The sequence below is a fragment of the Phoca vitulina genome, unplaced genomic scaffold (genome assembly GCF_004348235.1).
Source record: "Phoca vitulina isolate PV1807 unplaced genomic scaffold, GSC_HSeal_1.0 scaffold27, whole genome shotgun sequence".
Taxonomy (NCBI): Eukaryota; Metazoa; Chordata; class Mammalia; order Carnivora; family Phocidae; genus Phoca; species Phoca vitulina.
The window spans coordinates 27,162,783-27,182,766 of record NW_022589730.1 but is presented as its reverse complement, the minus strand read 5'-3'; the positions used below and the strand labels follow the sequence as shown (position 1 = coordinate 27,182,766).

The 19,984-nt window shown below is 41.2% G+C and overlaps 1 protein-coding gene across 3 annotated transcripts in view; it reads right to left on the bottom strand.

Annotated features, from left to right (window-relative positions):
- EPG5 (ectopic P-granules autophagy protein 5 homolog) overlaps nucleotides 1–19,984 on the bottom strand; it is a 57,091-nt gene that overhangs the window by 36,637 nt on the left and 470 nt on the right. For all 3 annotated transcript variants that reach the window (XM_032422706.1, XM_032422708.1, XM_032422709.1), the window contains exons 2-7: nucleotides 7,038–7,979; nucleotides 5,568–5,805; nucleotides 4,260–4,396; nucleotides 3,040–3,147; nucleotides 2,042–2,115; nucleotides 39–144 (exon numbers count right to left, since the gene is read on the bottom strand). In XM_032422706.1, the coding sequence (XP_032278597.1) occupies nucleotides 39–144; nucleotides 2,042–2,115; nucleotides 3,040–3,147; nucleotides 4,260–4,396; nucleotides 5,568–5,805; nucleotides 7,038–7,979 (1,605 nt within the window). The remainder of the gene's footprint in view (nucleotides 1–38; nucleotides 145–2,041; nucleotides 2,116–3,039; nucleotides 3,148–4,259; nucleotides 4,397–5,567; nucleotides 5,806–7,037; nucleotides 7,980–19,984) is intronic.

Below are 19,984 nucleotides of genomic sequence, written 5' to 3'. Positions count from 1 at the left end.
CAATGATTAATCAAAATAATGCAGACATGACAAGTTACCTCTTCTCCTCCCTCATCTACTAGCGTCCATGTCCCCGATGCAGGCCCTGAGGAGGATGGCTTCTGCTCACTAGGCTTCATGTGGCACAGGAACTCCGCTCGATTTCTAAAGGACAAGGGAGATCACTCCAATCACATAAACACAGAAAGCCTGCATGCATGCACTCTGGATCATCTATTCAACCCTGCATAAGAGTCAGCCAGCCACCTAATCTTCAAATGGTTTAAATTAGCAAACAAGAAATAAGGACTGGCGAGAACTCAAGGCGGCTAAAACCTCACTAACTTCATTGTGCAGACCTTGAGGATTCTAGATTAGTAGTGACAAGTAATTGCAGAGAAGCGATTATGCTGGCCCAGCTCCCGCACGCATGGGACCTCGATACATATGGATTGCTGCGGGACCTCACCTTCAGCCAGGCCTACAAACTGTTGCCAGGGCAAGACTTGAGGAACCATGCTTTACTGAATAGAAAAGGATAATCTGCAGGTAACTCAGAAGCTTGTTTAGGGCAAAAGAGTACCTCTAAATGCAAAACCATTTTTAAGTCAAAATCCTATCTACCATGTGTTGGAGAAGCCCCCTGTCTCCAGGCAGAGAGAGAGACAACTGGAGAGAATTTCCTGCCAACCAGACTTCACAAGGTGTTGGCTAGACCTGATGAGCAGGTGTAAGTGGCGAAATTTCTTCTCTTAGACTACGACACGGTTCTCAGTCCTCTGTTCCTTCCCCTCTGGCCTGGCCCTGAAAAATTCACCCATTCCTTCCTGTTACAGGAACTTTCTCCCATGACTTCCAGTTCTGTAGGTCCACTGCTTCCCTTTCAACCCAAGGAGCTCCAATCCTGAAGCTCCAAATGTCCACTGGTATCTGTCCCTTGTATGTGTCCACCTGTATGCCTCAATGACCTCAGACTTTCCTCCTGTTAGAGTGTCAATGCCCCCACAGTCACTCAGGCTCGGACGTCTACAGAGTTCTGTTGGAACCACTCCTATTCATTATTTAGTCAGCTACTTAATCCTTTTCTGGGAAGATAACCTTTAGGTTCCCCTCCTTATCTTTCCCACCACCATTACCCCAACGCAGGCTCCGAGGCAGACAGGTTTTCCAGGACTGAGAGCCAGTGGTAATAACACTGTTCAAGGTCACTTAGACAGAGACTGTGCCTTCTCCCCCAGTTAAATGTCCTCTTGATGATGAGTTGGGATCCAGAGCCAGGAGAGCCAGAAGTCTATAACTGTAATTCAATTAAGCAGAAGCACATCTTCTTCTGCCTTCAGTCAATCCTAGCCTTCCTTGATATGACTTTTACCTTTATTCAAAAGCCCTCAACTGTACAGGGCCAGACCGTATCAAATCTGGATCCCTCAAAACCTTCTATAATCCAAGTCGCTGTAGCTATTCCACTGTATAACCATCTCCCATGCAGTTCTTCGCTCAAACCAAGCTGATCTCCTACCTGTCCTCCACACAGCCATCTTATCTAGACTCTGGGCCAACGCCTCTTCTCCCTGCCAATAGTGCCCTGCCTGCTCCTTCTCTCTGAGATCTAGCCCTTTCTTGCAACCCAGCTCATGCACCTGGAACCTTCTCTCACTGCTCTACCTCCTCTCTTCAGCCTCTCCAGTGCTAGCATGCTGATCGCAGCTTCCCAAGCAAGCACTTAGATCTTTGCACTTCTTTCCCTCTCTACATCTCTTCTTCTAAGGAAAAGATGATCTTTCTTGTCTCTCCATGGCACCTTTCACAATGACAATATACGACAGGAGAGGCAAACCCACTAAAAAGGAGGACCCAAAAAAGCTTAATTGCTTATATATAAGCAGTTAATAAGATCATCTGGGGACAAAGGGTATCCAACCCAAAGAAAATCTGCAATATTAAATTCTGGAATGCTGACACTTCCCTTAGCAGTTCTTTGGATCTGGGCAGTTTAGGAAGTCAATCCTTTGGTAGAAAGAAGCATTTCAATTTCTACTTCATAAAGCTCTTCCGTACTTACTTGACAGGAGACATTAGCAGGGCAAGGGACTGCATAAAATGAAAGACCCCTGATGGATTATTCAACACTTTGATCTGAAATCAGAAAAGGAAAAGGCATACTGTAGAAAACCGACAACCCAAGTATCCATAATCTTAGTTCACCAGCATTCTGACAAAGGGAGCGGTTATGAAAACAAAGATGGAAATGGCACGTAATCCACAAGCATGAGAGCACGGCTCTGGGTTACCTGGCAGTCCTGGTTCGGCTGCACTCAGAGCGGCGTGAGCTGAGCAGCAGACTTCAACTACTGTAACCATATAGGACGAAGCACAATACTGCTCTTTTAGTCCAAAGACAAAACAAAACAAAAAAATCCTCCTCCTACCTAAAGAGATTCAGACTTCTCACCACCAGAAATACTAAAGAAAAGGTCATGTGGAGAAGTTGAACCTGGCATGCACTTGGCTTCCACCCATCTGAGTGGTCGCTATGGGTAACAAAACAACCCAAAGGCAAGCAGCAGAGAAGAGAAACTGTGAACCATATAATCAGCACTGAAGGTGATTATATGAGAGCCGATCACACAGGCCTGGATCTCTGCTAGCATTAAAGAACGTGGAGATGCTCGTGGTTTCTGTTTTGCCTATACCAACTGTGCCGTGAGGCAGGTTAATTTAGGAAGCTGTGTTGAATATTACCAAAAAACAAAAAAAAAGTCCCAGTGAGTCTTCCTGCACAGAAATTTTACAGAACTAAATACTAGTGAATCTACCAAGCCAGACTACAGGGGAACTTTCGCAATTCTATCTTAATTTCATCAATTATGGGTGGCCCAAGAAGTTCCAGCATAAAAACGCCTGTGAATACATAAATATATACTAAAATATTTTAAGAATTTTATTTTAGATATCAGTATGTTTAAGTAGTTTTTTAAAGGAGAAAAAAAGCAATTTCTTCAGGAAAAATGTTTAACAAAATCTCTCATCCCACTCAAAATCAGAAGACCATCATCATACCTGGATGAAAGGAACAGCCCATTCACTAACACCAGCTGGGCATCGAAGAATATGGTTTAAAAGGAAGAAGTGATCGCCAGGACAGCCAACTCTTTGTAACACTGACACCTGAACAGGGAAGGACATATAGTTTCACTATTTAATAAGAAGAAAAGTGTATGCAGGGGTCTAGTAAATCACTTAGCCAATGTTTAAATATATGAATCTTTCAGAAGAATAACCAGAGATCTACTGTATATACACACATATATATAGTATATATATAGTATATATACAGTATATAACCAAAGATACACTATTAACATGTTGAGTTTCTACCACAGAGGCACATGGAGGCCTAAGAACCTACGAGTACTATGATAAAAATATCCTAAGTTGGGGCGCCTGGGTGGCTCAGTCGTTAGGCGTCTGCCTTCGGCTCAGGTCACGATCCCAGGGTCCTGGGATCGAGCCCCGCATCGGGCTCCCTGCTCGGCGGGAAGCCTGCTTCTCCCTCTCCCACTCCCCCTGCTTGTGTTCTCTCTCTATGTATCTCTCTGTCAAATAAATAAATAAAATCTTTAAAAAAAAAAAAAAAAAATCCTAAGTAGTTTCCCTGCAAACCCAGTTTTTATTATCTGGCAGAATACAACTTACTCACGTTCCTGGCCACATGTGAATAGATACAAGCCAAGTAGTTTAATCTAGTCTCAGTTTGTAATAGATTCTCAAATCCAAATAAGTATGCTTGGGACTTTACCACATATGTAAGAACTCTAATATTAACCTAAAAAAAAAGCACCCAAGGCAGCCCCATTGAAAACACAACCACTAAACAAATAAGCCTCCTTACACTTAACATCTTTCTTAAATCTCCCAAATCCTGACACCAGCCTTTTTTCTAAGTTTTTAAAGTATGATTGAATGCAACACTAGACACTAGATAATAAAAATAAATGATATGGAAGGTTTTAGATCAGCTACCTATATTCTAAATACATATCCCATCTTTAATTTAGCATGCTTCCCACATTTCCATTTCTTCCTAAGCTGAAGGTATGAGATTAAAGTGTATCAGAAAGAAAAATATTTTGTGCTTAATGACACACTAGATAAGTATAACTTATTTCCATGTGTCATGAACGAAGAAAATGTCACTAACACATTAAATGAATTAGCTGAAGAAGCTGTTGAAAAAAAACTAGAAGAAGACATAATTCTTCAATTATTTGTTCCCTTACCAATTTCTGCAGCCAGAGAAGAATATCGTCATGGAACTGAGTATCTTCATTAACCCTTCTGGTGAACATGAATAAGACACTGATGCACTCCTTTAGCTGACACAGGTCAGAGGGAAAGCTTTCTGTCTGTTTACAAGCTATAAATTAAAAAGAGGATTAAATGAGCCCCACATAAATGGTGTTTTGGAGAGAATTTTTAGTGTCTCTACCCATAAATTAATTAATTAACTAATTAATTAAATCTTTTCAAAATATTTAGTTCAGATAAAAATCCAAGGAGAAAAGTTGCATCAAAAATATCTGAATTTGGGGGAACCTGGCTGGCTCAGTAGGAAGAGCATATGACGCTTGATCTTGGGATTGTGAGTTTGAGCCTCACGTTGGGTGTAGAGATTACTTAAATAAACAGAACTTTTTTAAAAAATCTGAATTTCTACTAAATATGTAATCCAAAAAATGTTTAACTTTGTGAAGTATTACAAAGTAAGGGAAAATTAACTTCATCAAATCCATTTTTTATTTAAAAATCAGATCATTGATCTAATCCCAGCTCTTCGATTAGTTATAAAAACAATGAGGGGGAAGGATTTCTTTTTTTAAGAGAGAGAGGGAGAAGACGAGAGAGAATCTTAAGCAGGCTCCACACCCAATGCAGAGCCCAACGCGGGGCTCGATCTCACAACCCTGAAATCATGACCTGAGCCAAAATCAAGAGTTGGACACTTAACGAACTGAGTCACCCAGGCACCCAGGATTTTTTTTTACTTCAAATATTCCTAATATCTCCCCCAGAAATAAAAATTGCATAATTCAATTAGCTAATTCATACTTAACACATCATACAATCAAGGCTAGGGTTTTTTAAAACCCAAATATGATGAAAAATGCAGAACATTATAGATCCCCTGATGAAAGTTATATAAAACAGCCCAACAAACTAGACAAACAAAAACAAAGTACAAAAGATACAGGATGAAAAAGTACGCTATCAGTTTTACAATCAAAATGTATTTGAACTCTACTTGGTAACAAGCACATACATTAGGACTAAGGGACATTAATGATAAAAAGCAAGCTTTTTGGCTTCCCAGAGAAGCAGAGACTGACAGCCCCAGGGAAGGGAGACCTAGCACTGCTCCCAAGAAATGGTATGAAGGCAGATCTCAATCCTACTTTGGGGAAGGCAAAGTAAAACAGCTAGCACCAATATTCCCTTATAATACCAATTAGTACACAATCAACTCAACTCCTCACTTCTTTCCTCATTGCAGACCACGAGAAAGAGTGAGACCTTCACGATTCACATACCTCGGCCTTGAATTGTGAAAGATCTCAGAAGAGCTGAACCATTGAGTAAGGCATAAATATAAGACTCCACTTGCAACTTTGAGAGCACAGAGGTGTATGAATGCAGAGCGAGGGTCTGGTGGAGGTGCTCAGATTTGGCATCAAATAGCTTCTTTAGCTCCCCCAGTGCATTTTCATTCATCTCTACTCTCTGGTAGCGATGATAGCCTGAAACTTTCACTTGATCTGCACAGATACCCTAGAGTGGACAAAAGGGTAAAATAGGAAACCAGTTAACTCTTTACACTTGAAATAATCAGGCTGCAGGCATACGATATATTGGCTTCAGTACCACCTTCAAAGAGCTTATAAATCAGAGTAAGGGGACAATCCTACCACACAGGGAACAATAAATCAAATATATAATCAGGGGCCAAGAGGGATAATGCCAACCAAAAAGCATCACAAGGTCAAAGAAAAAAAAGAAACCCTAAGAAGAAAATAATAGAACTTGTCCCTAAGACTCTCACGATTGATAATCTTACCTTCAACTTTATAAACATGGAAGTCATGTGATATCCCCACAACTTCAAGGGACTTCAAAATATCTCTGTACCTACCCTCATCATTCTTTGATTCTGCTCAAAAGCAACCCCTCTCCTTTCTAATACTAACACCTCCAGCTGTGTTCCTGATTCTATCCTCTTTTTCAGTAGTTTTCAAATGTTCTCCTCTCCACAATCTCCTTTCTATGTACAAAGAGAGATACAAAGGTCCCCCAGTGAATGAGGATCAGGGATTGGGGAAAGCACGTGTTTCTCCTCGATATCTCCTCCAGCTTCCCTTCATTGCCAAACTTGCCAAGAGTGGCCTCCTTTTCTTTGCCATCCTTCCCAGGCCACTGGGAAGTGGCTTCCCTAATGGTCACCTTGGCCTCCACAGGGTCACATCTAATTGCCTTCCTGTTTCCTCATCTCTCAAGTTTATTCCATGGATCATCCTCTCCTTGACCCTCTCTACCCATGTGGATGTTCTTGGCATTATGCCCAAGGTTACAAACTAAATGGTCCACAGGATGCATCTGACCTGGAAACATTGCTTGGCCTCTACTCTCTATTTTGTTGCCCACATTCACAAATCAGGATACTTCACACAGAAATCCAGATTTCTAGTTCCTCTTAGGGAGTGAAAAGATGTGGCAATGTTGGACCAACACAACCATCACGGCAACAATCAAGAGCGGCTGCCCCCACTGGACCAGGCAGGAGCTTACCCATCGACCACCGTCCCACTCGGCCCACTTCACTCCTCCAGGTCACCTGCGTGGCCCCTGCAGGCATCTGACTTTGTGACCCCTACACCGCACTACTCTGGGCTAGAATAGGGTCAATGTGAGTACAAGCATACTCCAGACCTGGATGGTATCACAAGAGAAGCAGCTCCACTGCAAATCCCCCAGGCTCCCAAAAGCTTTACAGAACACCAAGATACCTGCACAGACAACTGTTCGTCCTTAAAGTGCCACAGTCGACTTTTCGCATTTTGGCAATCAGACATCAGGGCAAGCAGCTCAGCTTCAGCCAGCAGCAGCTGCTTCCTACATCGTGAGTAGTTCAAAAGCAACTCATAAAATTCATGCCTGTCCTGATGAGCCATGCTGTCGAATTCTTCTAAATACGACTCAACATTTTCCAGCCATGAACCAGGCTCAAAGATTTTTAGCTGTTCTTTAGTAAATGGTACTAGTTCTGGTTGAGATGGGAGCTCTGGGTAGAGTCGCTCATTACGAAACAAGGATTTCGCTGCCACCAAAGCTGGTGCTTCTCTAGCAATTTCGGCTGGCAACTGAGGATATAGTTTTTTCACTCTAGGTGGCTGAAAAATGTCTTTGGCTTCACAAGAACTCTGCAAGGGAACATTTTGTAGCACCTCTGAAGAAAAACCCAAGGCTTGCTTGTCTTTCTTTTTCTGAGTTTCTCTGACCTGTAAATTTTCCATTTCCTGCTGAGTATAAGAAAAATTAGATTGCAAGGTGCTTTCAGAAGGTCCACACTGTACCAACTTATTTTCCTCTACTTCTGTAAAGTTCTTGGGGGTTTCTACTTTGGTTCCGACATTGTCTCCAGGGTCAACCTTCAGCTTCACTGCATCATCCCCAACACAGGCTCTGACCTCCTCCCCTTCCTTTAGGGTCTCTGTGTTCCATGTCAGGGACCCTTCATCGCTTATAGTTAAGGAGGTGAGTGGTACATCAAACATTTCACTCTCGTTTTGTCCACTGGCAGCATTCTGGAGCTGGGAATCAGTTAACACCTTCAGACCGTCTCCTTTGAATCCACAAGCTGGAGTAGGGATTTCCAGCTCTCTGGAGGTTTTTGGAAGGGAGACTTCATCAGATTCTTCCCTCTGAAGAGTTTCAGATTTCTTCTTTTCCTAAAAATGAGATTTATAATGTGAAATAATTTATAATATAGTAATAATTGATGCTCTCAACATGAGAAATTCTTAAACTGTATACTAAATCTAAATTTTATAATTAGCAAATGGAGTCTAAATAAAATTCCTAAGCAATGTGTTTCATATTTCCTATTATTATTCAATTTCGACTCTGTTAAATTCAGGAGATTCACTAGTCTAATCCCAACAGAGAAAGACATCAAAAGCAGCAGCAAATTACGACTCATGAACAGAGGAGGAAAGTTTTAATTAGGTCATTCTCCATTCTCCTAGAGGTCAACAGAACAGTGTCCACATAGTGTAGGCCTCAATAGATTTATCTTCATCTTGACAAACATATTCACTTAAAACTCATGCAGAAAGAGTCAAAGAACTTGAGCAATAAAATAACATGAGTATTAGATTATAACCTACAGAATAAAATAAATATCATGAGTCCATACTGACATAAATAAATAATAAATGGGCAAAAAGTGACACCCCTCCCTACAGAATTCCAATCAATAAATGTAGATGGAATGAGAATAACAGAAAAGTCACCATTACAACACCATGGTAATAACTGCCACAGGCAAAATCTGCTGATGGATGCTAAAGTGAGTGAGTGAAAATGTAAGCAGAAACAAGACAGCTGGTAGCATCAAAGTATCTCCTAAATATTTAGTAATTACAAAGGGGGAAATAGTAAGGTTCAGTGGAGAATTCCGGCAAACAATACATTAACTGCTTAATCAAGATTGATAAGACCAGTAGCATATCCCCATGTGATGTTCTGAGAAGGCCTATCACCTCTTCAAGTATCCTTTCCAATAACATACAACCTCAATCTAATCGTAAAAATATACCAGACAAAAACTCAAATTAAGGAACGGTCTACAAAAGAACAGAAACATGGGGCCCCTGGGTGGTGCAGTCAGTTAAGTGTCTGACTCTTGGTTCTGGCTCAGGTCATCATCTCAGGGTTGTGAGATCGAGCCCCATGTCAGGGACTGCACAGAGTCTGCTGAAGTTTCTCTCTCCCTCTCCCCCTCCCCATGTTCGCTCTCTCCCTCTAAAATAAATAAATCTTTAAAAAAAAAAAAAGGAATAACAGAAATGTTATGGTCATCAAAGACTGAGGAACTAGCAGGAGATCGGAGGAAACAACAAAGACAGGACAACTAAATGCCCTGTAGGACCCTAGATTGGATCCTGGAATAGAAAAAGAACAGTAGTAGGAAAACTGTTGAAATCCAAATAAGTTCTACATCTGAGTTAACAGTTTTGTGCCAACATTAATTTCTTGGTTGTGACAAATGTTCTATACCACAGAATTTATGATTATGTGAAAGAGTGACATCAGAGGAAGCTGCATGAAGGGTATATGGAACTCTCCGTACTATATTTACAACTTTTCATGAAGTCTGAAATGATCTCCAAAAAACAAAGACAAAAAAAAAGTTAACTGTTAAAAGAAAGTCCAGTAAAATGAGGTAGGGTTTTTAAAAAAACACCTTAGGCATTAACACACAAACTAGATACACAGCGGGGTGCCTGGGTGGCTCAGTCGTTAAGCGTCCGCCTTTGGCTCAGGTCCTGGGATCAAGCGCCGCCATCGGGCTCCCTGCTCCGCAGGAAGCCTGCTTCTCCCTCTCCCACTCCCCATGCTTGTGTTCCCTCTCTCGCTGTGTCTCTCTCTGTCAAGCAAATAAATAAAATCTTTAAAAAAAAGAAAAACCCAAACTAGAAACACAGGAAAACATGCTGATAAAGAAGAAAAAAATTATAGGAAAATTCTTTAAATAAAATTGTTACACGCAAACAAACTGAAGAAAAATGACTACATCACCCTAATACTCCCCTTTCACTATGAAATTTTAAGAAGACAAACCTGACAGTTTCACAAGTTATCAGTGATTTTGGATTGTGCTGTCCAGCAAATGTCCAGCAAAAAAAAAGTTGACAAGAACCAAAAATGTAAGACCTTATATGTACCTAATATTAGGAAGAAAAGATAAACGGTTTTGAAATGGAATTTGAGGTCACTTGCTGGTAATGGCTACCAAACATTTACAATGGTGGTGACTGAAGAAGCAATGTGCCCCTCCAAAATTACTTTAATCTACACTGTGAACTGTGGATATCAGATTCAGATATGAGCCACACAATGCATACAAACGAGTTTGTCAAATTGCCTAAAATCATGAATAACAAAAAGCATTATACAAGTATTTATAAGAAAATGAAGAAGTGGGTCTGATTACACTGCAATGATGTTTAGCACACTTCTATAATAAACAGGTTTGTCAGACTGGGAGGTCAGAAAGAGACAATCAGGAGACGGAGGCCTATGGTTACTACAGTGAGAGAAATGCTGGTGTACTGGTCAGGAGAAAAGCCAAATTTAAGTGAGTTGAATAATCAAAATATAAAATTAAGAAAATAATTTCACTTATAATGAGCAAAGAATAAAATATAGAAAGATAACTTTAACAAAAGAATTGTAAAAGCTGTACTATGAAAATTGCCAAACATCATTAAAAGAAATTAAAGACTTTATAATTGGAAACACATCCATGTTCATGGATGAGATCACAATATTGTTAAGATGGTAATCCTCCTCAAATTGATACACAAATTCAACATAATCTCAATCAAAAGTCCAGCTGCCTTTTTTGCAGAAAATGACAAGTTGGATCCTTAAACTCATAAGAAAATGCAAGGGACCCAGAGTAGACAAAACAATCTTAAAAAAGAACAAAGGAGATCTCATACTTTGTAACTTCAAAACCTACTATAAAACTAGAGTAATAAAGACAGTGTGGTTCTAGCATACAGACAAATAGATCAATGGAAGAGAATTGAGAATCCAGAAATAAAACCTTATATTTAAGGTCAATTGATTTTCAACAAGGGTGCCAAGACAATATAACGTACAAGGAGCAGTCTTCAACAATGGTGCTTAACAACAGGATATCCAAAGACTGAAACCGGACCCTTACCTTCTTCCATCATGTACAAAAATCAATTCAAAAAGGATCATAGACCTAATGTAAGAGCTAAAACTTTAAAACTCTTAGAAGAAAACATAGGTGTGAATCCTAATGACCTTGGGTTACACATGACACTAAAAGTACAAACAACAAAAGAAAAAAATAAATTGAACTTCATAAAAATTAAAAATATTTGTGCTGAAAATGACACCTTGAAGAAAGTGAAAAGATAACCCATGGAATGGGAGGAAATAGTTACAAATCAATTATCTTATAAGGGACTTATATTCAGAATAAAAAAAAGAACTCTTGTAACCCAATAATAAAAAGATGAATAACCCAATTTAAAAATGGGCAAAGGATATGAATAGACATTTCTCCAAAGAAGATATACAAATGGCACATAGAAAGATGCTAACATCATTAGCCATTACAGAAAAGCAAATCAAAATCACGAGACGCCGTGTCATATCCAGTAGGAAAACTATTTAAAGTCAGATAATGGGGCGCCTGGGTGGCTCAGTCGTTAAGCGTCTGCCTTCGGCTCAGGTCATGATCCCAGAGTCCTGAGATTGAGTCCCGCATCAGGCTCCCTGCTTCTCCCTCTCCCACTCCCTTCTTGTGTTCCCTTTCTCACTGTGTCTCTCTCTGTCAAATAAATAAAATCTTTAAAAAATAAAGTCAAATAATAAGTGACAGTAAGGATGTAGAGAAATTAGAACCTCATACACTGCTGGTGGGATTGTAACGTGATGCGGCCACTATGGAAGACAGTTTGGCAGCTCCTAACTGTGGTGATGGCTGCACAACCTTATGATCATACTAAAAACCACTGAAATACACAGTATAAATAGGTGAATTGTGTCGTGTGTGAATTACACCTCAAAAAGCTATGAGAGATTTTTAAAATTTACTGAGTTGACAAATGAATGAGAAGTAAGGAAGCAGAGACTGGAACGTGGAACAGAGAAGATTCTTTTTTCTCTTTTCTTAAGCTGGAAGAGACCTCTGTGGTTGTTAAATGCTAACTGGAAGAGAAGACAAGGGAGCTGGAAGCAGCCACATGACGGGCCACAGGATCAAGGGCACAGCAAGCAACCACACCTCCTCCAACCCACAGGCCTCCAGAGCCTTCCTATCCAACCTATCCCTCAGGCAGTTTTTAACCTCCGTGTGTCCCATCTCACTCCACTCCAACCCCACCTCACTCAGCCCTCTCTCCCCACTCCAGGATGGCCCTTGCAATTCCAAATTCTTTCCCTCCACTAAACAAAATGAGGTCTCCAGCTGCTAATCCCAAACTTGCCTGCCCACTCCCAGCAGCCGTAGAACAGATAATGCAGCCAGAGAATCAAATGAATTTTTTAAAAACTTCTTAGCCTCTCTGGAAAGAACACACAAGATTTTGTTTAGGTTTTATTTCCCCTGGGGTAGAACTCAGTGCTTCTCTGGGTTTCTAGAGTGGAACCAAAGAAAACTCTCTACCTGTACTGGTTAGGGAAGTTAGGTCCAAAGAGAAATTAACCTGGAGTTGGCCCAAGGAAGGAGTGGGGGAAGGACAAAGGAGCTGGTGCTTTGATTCAAATGGACCATCCAGACCAAGGAAGGTAACCTGGAGGGAAGGATGGACAACCATTTGAGCTGATGGCAAAGGCCTGACGCTCCCTTGAGGATCCCAAGACAGACACAGGACCTCTATGGTATGAATGCAGAGAGAGAGGGGATTTGCTGAGATCATCACTGATGCCAGAGTCTCAAAAGCAGTGGTGAGCTCCCTGTGGTTTACTTCACTTTTCCAAAGCACCAAATAGGGGAGCAGGTCCTAAATGGTCTCCAAGCCCGCAGCCTCTGCCCCACCACCAATTCATTCCAAATGCCATTTTAACATTGGCTTCCGCAAAACACTGCTCTGAACACCACAAAGTCACAGCTCTCCACTTAATGAAAGACAGATTCTTACCCCTGGCACTCAGTGCCTTTGATGACTCAGTTATGATCACGCCTCAAGACAAAATCTTCCTTCAGTGACCACACCAACCCCTCCACACATGCTTTACTCTGAACTCCTACAATATGTACTTGTCATCCGGCCCTGGTTACAGGTTAATTTATCTTTAAATTCTGTCCCCCCCACATAAACCACAAGTATCTTAGGGCCAGGCACTATATCTTATGTCTTTGGATCTGATCTGCCTCTGACTTTTGACAGTGTTCAATAAATGTTTCCTGAGACAAGAGTGATGACCTATAAATCACAAGGATTTATTGAGTACCAACTGTACAGTGGGCTCTGTCCTAGGTACTAGAATAAAGAAATATAAAGAAATTTTTCAATTATCCAACAAATATTTATACTTACCCTATGCTCTGGCACATTCAGAAATCTATTTTTATATACCTCTCAGAAAGCAGAGGGAATATCCAATGAATTCAGAGGAAACTCAACTTTTATGCCAAAATCTGAATCTATTCTTATACTAAAAATATAAAATTTCACTTAAAAATAAAAAAGCCAGCTTCCAATTATTTTGCCTAGAGATAAAGATATAGGAGAACATACTGTATATATAATAATCATTATACATCACAAAATAAAATTCAAACGCAACTCCATGTGTATCAAGTCATGTGTGCAAAAATTCATACTTACATAATTTTATTTTAAGCAAAAGACACGTTTCTTACAACTAAAAACACCCGGAGATTAGGAATCTGTATTTCTTTACTTTTAATCTCCACCTAAGTTACATATAGGTAGAGAATAAATATTAAAATAATTCCACAGAAGGAAAAATAATCAAGCACTGATACAGAAATGGAAGAATTGTTAATAAACAAGGAAAAACAAACTTAACTACACATCACAGTAAACATGCTCTGGAGTGCTGTGTACATGTGGGAAAAAAACTAAAGAACTCACATAAACCACTACCAACAACTATCTCCAGGAGACAGAATTCAGGGCATTTGATTACATTTCTCTGTGTGTGTGTGTGTGTGTGTGCGCGAGGGCATTTGATTTCTGCTGTACATTTCTGTGTGTGTGTGTGTGTGTGTGTCCGCTCAGATGCACATACTTCTTGAAGCAATGAGCACTTTTGTAATTAGAAGAAAAATACAGAGTGTAGGTTCTGGGGCACCTGGGTGGCTCGGTTGGTTAAGCGACTGCCTTCGGCTCAGGTCATGATCCTGGAGTCCTGGGATCAAATCCCGCATCCCGCATCGGGCTCCCTGCTCAGCGGGGAGTCTGCTTCTCCCTCTGCCCCTCTCCCCTCTCATACTCTCACTCTCTCTCTCTCAAATAAATTTAAAAAAAAAAAAAAAAAAGAGTGTAGGTTCCGGGAAACAAATTGGAAGTTTCCTCACTCACAGTTCTTTCTCTCTGAGCTGGAGTAAGTAAAAAAAATTACAACTCCTTTCCTTCTGTAAAAATAACGAGCTGCTTCTTTATGAACAATGAAGGTTCAAGTTTATACATTTTGTAGAATATTTCCATGAGAGTATTCTAAAGACAGGGTCTGTTTACCAATAATGTCTGTATCCGCAGCACTTAGCACAATGTCTGGCACAGAACAGAATAAAAGGGCTTGGACACGTGGGTCTGTATGAATCAAAAGCTCTTGGGGCAACTGTACCAGCTCTCCTTGGGGTGTCCAGGGATGGTGTGCAAGTCAAAAGGCTTGGGGGAAGGATGTGGCCTCTACACTTTGCTCTGAATACAACATCTCCTGGCTGCCACCTCTTTCCTGCTGTATTAGCATTTTGCAGGCTTGACCTCTTCCTCCTCCTTCATACACCTCCTTCACTCAGCTTCTGGGACCCTACACTCTCGGGCACTGGGGACACATACTACCTCACTGGTCACTGCTCACACTCCTTTGTCCTCTTCTTCTCCTCTTCTCCCCAAACTCTTAAAGTTGGGGTGCCCCTGGGTTCTTTTCTTATCACCTTTCTATACTACGCTCATTCCCAAAGTAACCTAATTCAGTCTCTGGCTTTAACTATCTATATGCTAATGACTATATGCCAAAGACACCCAGATCTTTTTTTTTTTAAGATTTATTTATTTATTGGGGAGGGGGACCAGGGGAGGGTGAGAGGGAGAGGATCTCAAGCAGATTCCCCACTGAGCACGGAGCCCAGTGCGCGGCTTGATCCCACGACCCTGAGATCATGACCTGAGCCAAAATCAAGAGTTAGGTGCTCAATCGACTGATCCACCCAGGCACCCCAAAGACTCCCAGATCTTAATCCCAACCTGGAGCTCTCCCAAGCTCTAGATTCACATACCCAACCCTACCTTACATCTCCATTTGGAAGTCCAGTAGACAACGGTTTCAAAATTAGCATATTCATCACTTCTCGGCCTTTTGGCTAAGATCACGTGCAAAATTAGCATATTGAAACCTGAACTCCTGATCAGCGCCCAAACCTGTTCCACCCCCCACCTCCTCTGTCTCAGTCATCTGTGCCTGTTTTCTCTCACAGGCCAGATCCAAGCCATCAGCAAATCCTCTTGGCTCTACCTGCGGAAACTCCCAGACTTCAAACACTTCTCACCACCTCTCCCGTACAAGTCTGGTCCGAACCACTGTACCTCTTGCCTGGATTACTGCAACAGTCTCTTAAAAGGTCTCTGCCTCTACTCTTGCTCCTTTATAGTCTATTCTCCACACAGCAAGCACAGTGATCCTTTAAAGCATAACTCAGATCACACCCCTCCTCTGCCCAAAACCCTGAGGTGCTCACATACTTCACTCCAAGTAGAAGTTGCTACAAGGGCCCCCACAGCCCAGCATGACCTGGCCCTGTGTTAGGTTTCTGACATCATCCCACTACTCTCCCCTCCCTTACTCCGCCCCCTTCCCAGACTGCCTCCTTGCAGTTCTTGGGGCAGGCCAGGCAGGCCACTCCCTTAGGGCATCAGCCTGGAATATTTCTCCCCCAATATCTACATGGCTAACTCCCTCATCTCTTTCGTGTCTTTACTTATATGTCACCTTGGGAAACTGCAACCCATCCTTATCTCTCACCACTACTCCCCAACTCTGTATCCTGTTCTTTTCTCTTTTCCTAACACTTATCATCTCCTAACATATCATATATTTATTTTTTGTAGGGGGGTTGTTGGTCTGTCTTCTCCCTCGAGAATGTAAACTGCATTAAGGCCAGGTTCTTTGGTGTTCCTCTGTTATTTCCCAGGTGCCTAGAATAGTTTCTGGGTGACCAATGAGTGTTTGCTCAACAAATGAATGGACTTTGGGAGGTACAAAAGGAACTAAATAATATATAGCATCCCCTACCTTCACTCCTATTCATGGAAGGGAGCGACTAAGAAGTAGAAATCATCCAGGCTGAGAAGTAATAGGGGATGGGGATTTAAAGGTCTTTCCGGGGGCGCCTGGGTGGCTCAGTTGGTTAAGCATCTGCCTTCGGCTCAGGTTATGATCTCTGGGTCCTGGTATCGAGCCCCGCGTCGGGCTCCCTGCTCAGTAGGGAGTCTGCTTCCCTCTCTACCTCTGCCCTTCCCCACTGCTTGTTCTCTCTGTGTCTCTCAAATAAATAAAATCTTTAAAAAATAAAAAAATTTAAAAAAGAAAGGTCTTTCCATTTCATGATCAGCTTTCTGGGCCACATCTCAGTCTATCCTTAGCAATTACCATATGCTGTTACTATTAAGGAGTTGCTAGCATTCAGAACTAATGTTTGTGTACATCCCATGACTATAAAATATACACTGCATCTGTAGAATAAGTCCAAATCTAAAAATCTACTGTTCTTAACTCATAATCTACCAAGATCACCAAAGCCAGGGTCCTCTGAGGTGGGGGATATTCTAGTAGAAGATGGTACTAAAAGAATGAAAACATTACTGGGACAATCTCTTAGGAATGAGATTAACTCCAACCTAACAATGTGAGGTCATCTACCAGATGATTAACATTGAGGAATGCAGGTCAGCTGCTGGGTAAAAAAATCCACAAGCCACTCAAACTATCTAAAGGGAACAACACGTGACACTCCTCACTTCCTGAACTGAGTCCTGGAACTGCTCCATAAATAGCTGCCAAATTATACCACAGATAATAAAGATTTCATTAATATAGAACTTTATAATTATGGCCAAACTACAGCCAGCACTAAAAATGAATCTACTGACTCTAAAAGAACAATTTTTACAATGACAAGTATGAGGGCCTTGCTGGTGCTGTGAACTTTTTCCATTTGTTTTTTTCATTCTACTCAGAGGAAATTTACTGAATTCTTCTAAGTGACAAAGCTTGGAAGTATTCTTCAATACCAGCATCTATTCCTTACTCAACAAACATGACCAAGTGCATAAAGGGCTGTGAAGGGTACTGGAAACAAACAAGTCCTTGCCTCATTGAGGACACAGCCTGAGAGAAGAGTTTTTGACAAAATAACTACAAGTGAGACAAGTGACAAAAGGGGTGCAGGGTGTTACTGCAGGAGGGAGTAATGCAAGGGTCATGAGGGAAAGTTCTTCTAAGGAAGTACTGTTTTAGTAGGGACCTCATGACTGAGTAGTAGGTGAAGAGGGGCAGGAAGAGGTATCAGGGCAGAAGAAATAGCATGTGCAAAGGCCCTGAAGCAGAAAATATATATATATATATATATATAATTGAGAACCAAAAGAGATGGTAGTGGTAAACCTAAGGTTGAAGAGAAAGATAGAAGCCAGGTCATTTAGGGCCCTGAGTCCATGCTAAGGACTCTGGACTCTATCCGCAGGGTAATGGGGAACCTTTGAAAGGTTTTAAGGAGGAGAGTTATCAGTTTTGTTTTTTGTTTTGTTTTGTTTTGTTTAAAGATTTTATTTATTTAGGGGTGCCTGGGTGGCTCAGTTGTTAAGCGTCTGCCTTCGGCTCAGGTCATGATCCCAGGGTCCTGGGATCGAGCCCCGCATCGGGCTCCCTGCTCAGCAGGGAAGCCTGCTTCTCCATCTCCCACTCCCCATGCTTGTGTTCCCTCTCTCACTGTGTCTCTCTCTGTCAAATAATAAATAAAATCTTTAAAAAAATAAAATAAAAAATAAAACAATCAATCGGCTTTAGTTTACAGAATGGGCAGCAAGAATGAATTTGGAAAGGCCAGTTTAGCAGAAATCCAAGAACTCTTCCTTGGAGGATGGTGGTGGTAGGATGGAGAAAAACGAGCAGAATTAAGAGAATATTTAGGAACCACAACTGGCAAGACTTAGTGACTGATTAGATTTGGAGAGTGAAGAAAAAGTATGTGTCCAGGATTTCTGGTTTGACCAAATATCTCTGGAATGAAGGCCTCTTCAAATAAATTAACAGAGGGGCGCCTGGGTGGCTCAGTCGTTAAGCATCTGCCTTCGGCTCAGGTCGTGATCCCAGGGTCCTGGGATCGAGCCCCGCATCAGGCTCCCTGCTCCGTGGGAAGCCTGCTTCTCCCTCTCCCACTCCCCCTGCTTGTGTTCCCTCTCTCGCTGTGTCTCTCTCTGTCAAATAAATAAATAAAATCTTTTTAAAAATTAATTAATTAATTAACATATGTCTGTGAAAGAAAATTGCCTGAAATGTGTCAATAAAATGAGCAATTGGTTTTTCTTGACAGATTAAAAGCTTAAGGTTTTTATTTCAGAAATCCTGTTGCAAACAAAATAACTTGACACAGAATCCTCTTAACTGTTTTTAAGTATTTATAGACAGAGGGGCGTCTGGGTGGCTCAGTCGTTAAGCGTCTGCCTTCGGCTCAGGTCATGATCCCAGGGTGCTGGGATTGAGCCCCACATTGGGCTCCCTGCTCAGGGCTCCCTGCTCAGCAGGAAGCCTGCTTCTCCTTCTCCCACTCCCCCTGCTTGTGTTCCTGCTCTCGCTATCTCTCGCTCTCTGTCAAATAAATAAATAAAATCTTTAAAAAAAGTATTTATAGACAGACATATAGATATATGAATTATTTATTAAGCTACTGGATTGAGATTTTTGGCTTTACCTTGAGTTGTCAAACTGCATGACTTTGGGCCTACCATTTAACTTCTCTGGGCTTTAGTTTCATCATTCGTTTGGAAAAAAAAAAAAAAAGCTCTACAGAGTAAGATTTAACATTCTGCCCTCTACATGACTGATGTTTACATGTTATGCACTACCATATTCTAGGTTCAGGGACCTTATGCATGGTTCAGCAAGGGCTTTTTTTAATTCCTCCTCCATCTAGCTAGTTCTTTACCAGCCCAATACAATGAAAAATTATTTCTCTTAAATATGCTTCTTAAATTAGATAGCAAAATGGCTTTCACCCCAAAGAGTAACTCCTCACAGGCCTGGGTATGCCGGCGTGCATAACTCCATTACAGCCTTTTTAAAATGCACAATGAAACAGCATCAATCATTTATGGCTTATTAAATACAGTATCTTTGAACACCTGTCTCCTGCCAAAACTTTGTTCCCATGAGAAAATCAGATTTGGGTACCATTTTTAAGGTACACTTGCTCTGCAATATCACCCACTTGTCGGAAAGGAAATTTCCAGTAATTGTAATACTACCCTCATTATTTCCTTAATATAAATTCAGTTCCAGGTAAGCCATAATAATCTAGGTCCAGTCATCCAGGGGCAGCATTTAACCTGTTCACTGTAAAATAAATGTCATTTCAGGAAATATACAGGAGAAAAATTAAAACCCAAGCTGCACCTGAAACAAAACAAACCAACAAAAGTAACCCAGAAAATTCAAATCCATCTCTACTGTGTGAGTCCTGCCCTGGTTTAATTTCTGGACATTCGTCCCCCATCATAAACGACCAGGATAATGAGAAATAAACAGCAGCAGCACCACTATCACCTTGAATTTCAAAAGTGAAAAGGTACATCGCTACAATCTTTCTATCTGTCGCTATCCATAAAGCTCTGCCAGAGGGTCCATGCTATGCGTGGAGGACAGGTTCCTTCCCTCTTTGTGCATGAGAGGACTGAAAATGTTCCCAGGTGTAAAGGACAAAAGAGACAACGATGAAGCTGGG